Below are 10,147 nucleotides of genomic sequence, written 5' to 3'. Positions count from 1 at the left end.
CTCCCATAATTCTCCCATAATAAAGCAGAGAAATTCTACTTTGTGTAATGGAGTCTACCCTTCACTTGTGTAACCAGCCAAATAGATTGATTGAGTGATTGGTAAATAAGTAGATTCAATAGATATTAGATAAACAGATGGTAGGTAGATAAATATGGCAGTTTGCCAGTGAAATCAGGATGGCAACTCTGAGACCAATGGAGCTTCCTTGTGGGAGGCTGCTTCTGCTCTAGACGCTAGGCATGCTTCTTATTGCACAGTCCACCAAAACTTCCATCACTATTTCCTGTATCACATGCTTGAATTTTCAATTTGGTTTGGCCAGACCCCTTATATTAGCTCCTATCTACCTAGAAGAGAGGGAAAACTATCTGGATTTGCCTATGTGTCAACCCATCCCTTTTCTGTTAAACCTGTAACCGTCAATGATCTCAATGAACTCCTGTAGAGGGAAGGCTATTACTGTCCAAGTATCCCTCATGCTATCCAGGCATCAGAACTGAGAACTCAGCAGACCTGTCTGTGTAAGGAGATTCATATTGTCTGTGGAATTGAGAAAGTATTAACTACAGGAGAAGTAGAAGAGCTAGATTCCCAGGGAATGCGGGAAAGTTTAGCTTGCCTATTTTACTTCATGTTTTGTGAACTTTAGCCAGAAGAGGATGGGAGGAAAGAGAGAGCTAGGCCACTGGGTTTCCTCCAAATAGCTGCACTGGAGTACCTGGGTGCTCTGATCATAAATTCCAAGGCCCTCTTTTCAGGTAGCTGGAAATGAAGAAATTTTAGAAATTGGGAATAAGGTGATCTTGGAAGGGGGTGGGAAAAGGAGGCATGAAAACAATGTTGAGGAAAAAACAAAAGAAGGCCTTGGATAATTCTGAGAAATGTAATGAGAACTTAGATTGAAGGCAGATGGGATCAGCCATTGTGGTGTTGACCAGAATCAAAAGGACTGGCAGCTTCCAAGAACTCTAGAGTAGGTTAGGTCAGCTGGAAGCTTGCCAAGCTGCCTTTTTCCTCTGGTTCCTTCAGAGTACTTGGCTTAGGCAAACCTCCAAAGCCTTTTCCTTACCTATCTATCATTTGAAAGGAGGTATGCAGAAGAAGGGAGTCCAAAAGTGATGAGGCTGCAAGAACAAAGATGAGAGTAGTTTTTCTTTTCTTTTTCTCTTTTTGGTAATTAGGGGCCTCTTCAAGATCTTATTTGTATCTATAGAGATTGGGAGTCTCTGGAGAGAACCAAAGAAGCTGGACAGCTGGGCTGAGTAGGGGTGGTGGTGGTAGCGAATGGTGGTGGGGGAGTTGGTTTCATAAATATAATAGGAGTGCCATCTGGTGGATAAATACATATATCTCTTAATCTCATAACTGTGTGCCTGCCTACTCTTATGTGTAAAACACAGAAAGAAGAATATCTGAATAATGAAATAGGTAAAAGTAGAGTATAACTCTGGGAGCACTACCTTGGGCTGTGTGTGCAGAGGGAAGCATGACTTTTGATTGGCTCAGAGATGACAATGAGTCTTCTATGTTGCAGATCTGTGTAAGTGGGCAGTTTGTTAGACTTTTTAAGAGAGAATCTTGGAGGAAGGAGTTGAGAGTGAATTTGAGAGAGAGAGACATTGAATGGTGAACAGGAACCCTTTTAGAGAGGTAGGCATGTGGGCATGAGCCAGAAACTCCTTGTGTCCTTTGATTCACAACACTTGCACCTGCCAATAGGCTGCTGATAGTAGACTTTCCCTTCCAGGGGTGAGATAATTCACTTCCTTGATTAAGTTGGTGTCTTATCTATCTCACAGTTAAGTTCTTATTTACTCTTGTGTATTCTTTGGCACATTTTAATCTGAATAACAGCTCTAACTTCTGTTTACTTTTATGCTTAGATTAAAGTGTTTATTCATTATTCCCTAATCGTGGCACACTTTTGAGTAACAGGCATTTGATGAGATAGTGATAAACTAACAATATTAAATTAAGCTCACTATTTTTCTCCTTTTGGAAAAAATAAAATTTGCTATCTTTTAAACTTGGAATCTCAAAGCATTGTACACCTAGACTGGAAATATTTGAAGTGTGGTGTGTAGATATAATTCTAGTGCAATACCTTTCTTGGAGATAGGTAAGGAAAGGAGGAAACATCTTCCAACCACTTCTGTTGTTGTTTGTCCTTTCTCAAAGAGGACCATGACATGAGGAAGGTGATGCCATGACTTGCAAGTGAATTGGATTTAAGTGAGGGAGGGCTGTGCAAAGTCATCTACCTCACTTTCTTCTCTGGAGCCATCTGGGTCCAGTGGCAAGATCCAGATCAGGATGACAGAAGATGCTCTCTTTTTCCCCCTCCCTCCTTCACCAACCATTTCTATGTTCCTCTCAAAGGTAGAATTAGCTGGCTCCCTTGGAGAGGGGTGGACCAAATTGTATATCACATATCTATAAATTCTTTCTTTCTTAATCTCTCTCAATGAGGAGAGTCTCATGGAAATGGGCTTTGATTCATGGGTTATGATAGATACCATCCATATATCTCTTACATTGAGAAAACTCGAGCTAGAAGCAGTTACCTCCAAAATCCAGAATAATTTACATGGAGCTTCTACTGGGGAAGAAGAATGGGGGGCTATGTGGAGGAAATTTTCCTTGTTAATCAACCGATATGGAGACATATAGTAAGATGGCTTTAAAGGTCCTATCTAAATGCAGGTTCCTCTACGAAAAATTTGAAAACAGTGAGAAAGGCACCAATGAAGCAAGAGATCAAAAATTTTAAAAGGAAAATGAAAAGAAAGTCCTTCAATTCTCATGGGAAAAAAGTAAAATCTCATTCTCTTTCTCCCATCCACCTCTGCCCCTACTTCCTCTAACCTTCACACTGCCATGAGATGTAGAGGGTAGCCTGAGAGTTGTGAGTCCTGAACTGAGAGCTGATGACTGAGAGCAGACAGTCCCAGGGATGGTTCCCAAATAACAGTCTCTAAACATATCACTTCTTTTCCCACAAACCTTACCACTCTCAATTAAAAATGCAACAGTTCTTACCATTTGTTGAAACAAAACACAACAAAATCAACTTCACTTTTTGCTTTACTAATGTGGAAGCTTATAAAAACCTTTTTAGTTCAGTCATGATATTAAGAAATATTTTCTCCAGCCTGAAGTCCTTTGCAAACTTTTTCCTCTCAGGAAAGAATAGAGACTAAAGTTCTAGGTCTAGGAAATGAAGCAAGGGTGGAAATCAAATTTATCTCTTGTCTTGTTTAGACTCTTGTTTTCTGCAGCCTCTTAAGTAATTAGTCTTGATTATCTTGGAGACACGTCCTAGGACATGGCGGAACTATGTCAGTTTTGATTAACTCTCTAAGCTAGAAACGGTTTGGATATTAGATTAATGTGAAATTAATGAGTGGTTTTTGACAAACTTGTGCCTAAAATGCAGAGTATAGTATTATATTATTTATATGTATATATGTATGCATATTATATATCTATATATAGTATATATTGTATTAATATTTTTTCTTTGACAATAGGTTTATTTGGCATTTTCCTCCATAATCATGACTTTCATTCCAGCTCAACATTTGCCAAATCTCTTTTCTCTGTTGTTCTCATCTGCAACACTGGCCTTCTTATTGTTACACAAAAACGACACTGTATCTCTCAGCTCTCCAGCTTGTTTCTCTTCCCTTGGATTGTGACCTCCTTGAGGGCAGGAACTGTCTTTTGCCTTTTTTTTTTCATATCCCCAGTGCTTAACACAGTACCTGGCAAATAATAGAATCCTAATAAATGTTTTTTGACTAACTCAAACCAATAATTCTATAATTATTCCTTTAAAAATATAATAAATGGAGAGAATAGCAAAACAGGTCATATACCTGTTCAAAGTATTTTTTTTTAGTTTATTATTTTAGTTTTCCCAAGTTGTACATGAAAACAATTTTTAACATTCATTTTTAAAACTTTGAGTTCCAAATTCTCTCCCTTCCGCCTTCCGCATCCCCTCCCCCCCATTGAGAAGGCAAGCTAGTAGTCATGTTGTGAAAGAAAACAGACAAAAAAATCTGAAGGAAAATAAAGCTAAAAAAAAAGAATATACTTCAATCTGCTTTCAGACACCATCATTTTTTTTGTCTGGAGATGAAAATCATTTCTCATCATAAGTCCTTCAGAGCTGTCTTGGACCATTGTATTGCTGAGAATAGCTGAATCATTCATCCTACAATATTGCTGTTATTTTGTACATAGTACATTTCACTTTGCATCAGCTCATACAAGTCTTTCCAGGTTTCTCTGAGAGCATTCTGCTCATTATTTCCTATACTACAATAGTATTCCATCATAATCACATACCACAATTTGTTCAGTCATTCCCCAATTGATGGGCATCGCCTAAATTTCTAATTATTTGCCCCCAGAAAAGAGCTACTATGAATATTTTTGTACATATACAGTCCTTTTCCTTTTTCTTTAAATCTCTTTTGGGATAAAGTATTTCTTTAAATCCTGCATAGTACACAAGTGATTAGTATATCTTTTGTTCATATGTGAAATTTCTGTGCCCACCAAATTCTAGGTCTATAGCCAAGTAAAGCTATGCCTAAACATTCCCTGCTGCCTGGAAAAGGAATAGAAAGACACTCAAATTCAAGAAATATTTATTAAGTCTTAGGCAGTGGTGATGCCAAAATAAAAACAAACAAAAGCAAAAATAACACTACTCAGTCCTTGTCATTAAGGAGCTTAAAATAAAAAAGGAAATTGTACAGAAAAAGATGAGAGAGATGGAGAGAATGATCAGTCATACATGTAACATGGGTTCCCAGTTGAACCTGGGATATTTTGTGTGCTTCTATTTAGGTGTAACTTGGGAATAACTGAAAGAATTTATAAGTAGAAATGTCGATATGTAGAATGCAGATATATAGCTTCCAAAGCTGCAATCAAATAGAGGAAGTCAATTCCTCAACATGTCCCTGATTTGCAAATTCTTTCTCTCTGTCTCTATGTGTCTGGAGTCAGTCCTAAGAGAGCTGTCCGCCATGCGTATCCTCCTGAAGAAAGAATATCTGTCAAAAGCTCTTACACAGCATCAGCATTCTCTCCAACAATCCAGAATCATGACTAACCATCAGCACGCAAAATATCCCAGGCTTGGACAGAAACTTCAGTTATATATAGATAAATAAATGAGAAAAGTTAATTATAATGATAATAACTCACATTAAAATGATATGCTGAAGTTTACAAGTCACTTTCTTCACAACAACCCTGTGAGACAAGTGGGACAATTATTATCCCCATTTTACAGATGAGGAAGCTGAAAAATCAGAGAGATTAAATATCTTGCCCATGACCAACAAACTACTACACATTAGTGCCCAGATTTAGAACTAGGTTTATTTAATCTAATGCATCTCCCCCCACCCCCTTTTTAAACCACACTGTCTCTTTAATACTGTAATACTGGGTACACAAGTGAAAGGTTGACCCTATCACACAAAGTAGAATTTTTCTGCAAAGAAATGTGTGAGAAAATGGTCAGTAGCCACACTCCATAAGGTGTGGGGTAGATAGGTTATTATCTGCATTCACATCATTGAAAACACAGCTTTCTTGAAGTATCAAAATATGTTGGTATATGTGTGTGCACAAATATTTGAAGACTCACATATATAAATACACAAAATTCTAGAGAAAAGTAACCTATAGAAAGAGGGATGTATCTCAGAAACATGCTGGCACATACTGTTAGATTTGGTAGTTGCTGTTTAGTAGTTTCAGTCGTGTCCAATTCTTTGTCACCCTATTTGGACTTTTCTTGGCTAAGATACTAGAATGGTTTGCCATTTCCTTCTCTAGCTCATTCTACAGATGAGGAAATTGAGGCAAACATGGTCAAATGACTTGCCCAGAGTGACAGAGCTAATAAGTGTTCGAGGCAGATTTGAAATCAGAAAGATGAGTCTGCCTGACTCTGGGCCTGACACTCTATCCATTGCACTACCTAGCTGCCCCAGATATTGGGCAAATAATCTTTATCTAGTTTGTGGTATAGCCTTTCAGTCATCATATATTCACCAAGATGGCTTGTGTGCATGGTGATCAGAGTTCTATACAAGGTGTTTATTGATTCATATTTTAAAACTTGGGGAAGGGGGAGAGAAAAATGTGAAATTAGATTCAATCCTAAATAAACTAAATTAGCAGTTGGTAAGGGCTAGGATGAATTAGAGATGTTATGTGAGATGCCACTGATGCAGCTAGATGGCACAGTGGATAGAGTAGAAAATCACTCCAGTATCTTTGCCAAGAAAACTTCAAATAGAGGCACAAAGAGTTGGAAAACACTAAAACTACAGAAACTCCCTGGAGGAAGATCCGAGTTCAAATAAAGCCTCAGACACTTATTAGCTGTGTTACCCTGGGTAAGTCACTTAACCTTGTTTGCCTCAGTTTCCTCATCTGTGTCAAACAATTCCAGTATCTTTACCCCCTCCAAAAAAAAAAACCAACCCTAAATGGTGTCTTGAAGTGTTGGACATGACAAAAATAACCTAAAAACAACAGTGAGATGCCACCTCAGGACTTTTTCCTTCCCAGTCTTCTCCCTGATGGGTTTGAAAGACAAGTTTCCCCCAGGGCCAGGGGCAAAGAGTCAAGACTAACAGTGAGGAGGTGGGGTAGGGAAGAAGAAGAAGCTGGCAAAACAGTGGTGTTGCCCATTGTGAGGGTGGGGGCCAGAGAGAAGGGTTAACAAGGTTTCTCTTCACCAGTACACTAACATCTATCCTCAACAACTACTAGACTTACATACACCATGATACCTCACACCAGAATAAAGCGCCTCATAAGTCCTGCATGGCTGGCTATAGGTGCAAGGTTCTGATAACTTACCATACATTATAATGTGCATTCTTCAGCATCATTGACAGAGCAGGAATTGCATCTATTAGCATATTATCAATGCTTTAGATGTGTTTACTGAAAGAATAATATGTATGAACAGACCATATCTTACAAAGCAATGAATAAAGAACAAGGTGGAAATTGGGGGAGGAGTAGGACAGGGATTGGAAGGGGCAGAGAAGAGGAGGAGCTGTGGGATGAGTTAACTTCACAGAAATATTTTCAATTTGGGTTATAAGCAGTGTGACATAAAAAATTCAAGAGACATGGTTTTGGGGTAATTAATCATTTTATTAATAATGCTAGTATGTTATTAATAAAAAGGGTCATTGCCAATCTCTAATGCCAAAGACCCCTTATGGAACCCATTCAAAGCTTATACACCCTTGGAAGAATGGGTGTTACAGAGGGTGATAATTGACTCAGATTGGTTAACAAGTAATGAAAGAGAATGAATATTATAATGAGAGGTGGACCTATTCTAATGAGGAGTTGGAGGATATGACTTTGAACATGTCATTTACTTCCAACTAACCCTCAGCCTTGCACAATTTAATGAAAGAATTTATCCTCATCCAAACCTGAGTAGAACACAATGAGCAGGAATTCATCTAGGTAAGATGGACTAGGTCAGGTAAATTTTTGGGAAAGGTCAGTAATGTCCTTCAAAGACTGGGCTTCAAATAAGGAAATAGGAAAAGGGAAAAGCCTAGATCTCCCCCATAGCTGGTTATTAATAACCATTTCTCTCACCAGCCAGGTCAGGGGTACAATGTATAAGCAAAGATCTCAATTATCATGCAAATAGAGCCATGGATTGATCCCTGAATCAAGGGAGACTCTTATGGAGGATAGCAGAAGGGATTCAAAAGAACTAGGATCCTGGAATCAAAGTCTCCTGTCCAGCTGAGAGTGAACATGAGATCTCTGTGTCTGGAGGAGTGGAGGAGAAGACTAGTTTATATAGTCTAATAATTCAACAAGGAAGGTGCTTCTCTGAAGAGGTGTGCTCTCTATAGCCCAGAGAACATGCTTGGACTCTTCATAAAGCGTCTTTGCTTACACAGAAGTTTTCTGACCACTTGAGAAGGCTGACCATGTTATTAATGAAGGGTAGCAAGACAAGTGAAGTCATACTGTGTGTAAAGGACTAGAAGAAAAGACAGAGATCGAGAGATTAGAGAATAAGATATAGGTAAAGGAAGATTTAGGAGTGAGGACATAGGAAAAGAAGGATAAAAGAGGGAAATTTCAGAATTAAAGGTCCTGAAGGAGAAACACTTTGATAGAGGCAAAAATCTCACCCTGATGGGAGAGTTCAGGATAGTGGAGAGGTGTTCACCACATGAGAAGGGGTGGAGAGGCAACTCTCAACATTGTCCCCTTAGGATAGAGTGCTGGAGGGCAGGTGAATTCTAAAACGATCTCAAGTATCACAGGAAACTGATTCCACTCCACACCAATTCAATAAACATTTATTAGGAGACTGTTTGTAGCTGATGGTCTTAAAGTGACATCTTTGGGACACCGATCTCAGCTTCATCATATCCCAGGTCCTCAGAGGACATTGGTGGGTCATCTTCTCCTATCCTAGAGTCAGAGGATCCCCCAAAGAACTTAGGAGACTGACCTACAACCAGTAAAGTAGAGCTGAATTTGGAGCTGTGTCTAAAGCAAAACAAGCAGCCTTTGGTGATGGTACAGGTGGGTGAAAAGAAGGCCACCTTCAAGACCTCGGTATAGAGTCTTTTCTCAGTCTAGATGCACCATTGACAGGAAAGGGAGCATGAATGGCCAGGACTGAGAGAGGGCTATGGAAGGGCTTCTCTTGACATTGAGGGTGGGTTGGAATCAAAGGGAATGGGAGAATGGAGGAGGCAGCTTCAGAACCTCAGGGCCTGCTCATTTTGTTGCTTAATCACATCACTGTGGGTACAGTTGTCCCAGGTATATTCATGAAAAAATGTCAATACAGAGAATTCTCGATGCACTGACAAAATTTTTTCATCATAAATATATGCATGTATGTACCCACATATACACATACACTTATAGATATACATATGAATGTATGTAAGCACATATATGTGTGTATGCATACAAGTACTCATAAATTTGGTAGACAAACACATCTGTATGTAGGCACATACCTATATGAGGTAGTGCCACCCCCTCTTCTTCCTAAATAAGTTCACTCATACCTGGAAATCTCACTGATTAGGTCAATAAATCTGTTGGGAGTCACTCACCTGTGTGTGATGCCCTGTACTCATCCCATTCATTGGTTGGCCCCAGAGTACCCCCCTCATTCATCTGGGTGACAGAGGGAATTTCAGGCCCAGATAATTCTTCAGAATCATCATACCCATCACCTGGGGTATCATCAGGCTGACTTGAGATATCTGAAGGGGAGATGACAGTTGTGTTTTCAACACAATTTTGCTGTAGGTAAGGAGATGTCCTTGAGCATGTGAAAACAAATATATGATTTTGTTTTTTAACATATAAGGGAATATCAGGAGGTGTTCAAAAATGAATTGAACTGAAGAATAAGACTACTTAGGGTTAGGATTAGAAATGTAACCTTGCACTAAGAATCACCAAGGTGGGAAAGGGGGCAAATGCTCCCTCATGTAGAACAATGATTTCAGTCCCCTTACTGTTATTTTCCTCTTCATTTCTTTTAGCTTCAAAATTCTCCTCTCTTAATTTCTATTGCCTCACTGCTTATCACTGACCCCATCTTCAAGGAGGAAATCACTTAGACCAGAACCTTCAACCCTGTCATGATTCATTCATGTTGCTCTGGTGATAGAGACTCTGAGACAGAATAGACAAGAGAGAGTAAGCTGATTCCCTGAATTATCCTCCAGATTCTGATACCTCTTTGATCATTGTTCTGACCCTGAAATCAAGCCCTATGCCTCTCTCAGGAGCCTAGACACCTATCACACCAAACCTGGCTCCCTTCCTCCCTTTCTTTGAATCATGTCTCTTGTCTCAGTCCAAACCTCTATCTCCTAAGCACATGTTTGGAGTCAAACAGACAGTACCCAGCTCCCATTGAGAGAGTTCTTAAAAACCTGACCTAGGGAGGTATGGGAAATCTGGGACGAGGAGGAGCTGAGGACAGGAGAGTTGTATTTTAGCTGATACCCTCCAGGGCAGAAAACTCCTTGGGAAACATCCATCCTTGCCTCTAAGGTCTGCTCTTTCTTGTCACTTGAGGAAAGTG

The 10,147-nt window shown here is 39.4% G+C and overlaps 1 protein-coding gene across 1 annotated transcript in view; it reads right to left on the bottom strand.

The window, feature by feature from the left end:
• Positions 1 to 8,417: 8,417 nt before the first annotated feature.
• Positions 8,418 to 10,147, bottom strand: part of LOC114053570 (antigen WC1.1-like) — a gene marked incomplete at its 5' end in the record, with an annotated part of 50,483 nt that continues 48,753 nt past the window's right edge. The window contains 2 exon segments of the mRNA XM_027876674.1: positions 8,418 to 8,542; positions 9,162 to 9,314. Of these exon segments, the coding sequence (XP_027732475.1) occupies positions 8,418 to 8,542; positions 9,162 to 9,314 (278 nt within the window).

Source organism: Vombatus ursinus, unplaced genomic scaffold (genome assembly GCF_900497805.2).
Source record: "Vombatus ursinus unplaced genomic scaffold, bare-nosed wombat genome assembly UNPS02014811.1, whole genome shotgun sequence".
Taxonomy (NCBI): domain Eukaryota; kingdom Metazoa; phylum Chordata; class Mammalia; order Diprotodontia; family Vombatidae; genus Vombatus; species Vombatus ursinus.
The sequence above is the reverse complement of the archived record's forward strand: the minus strand, read 5'-3'. Positions and strand labels throughout refer to the sequence as shown.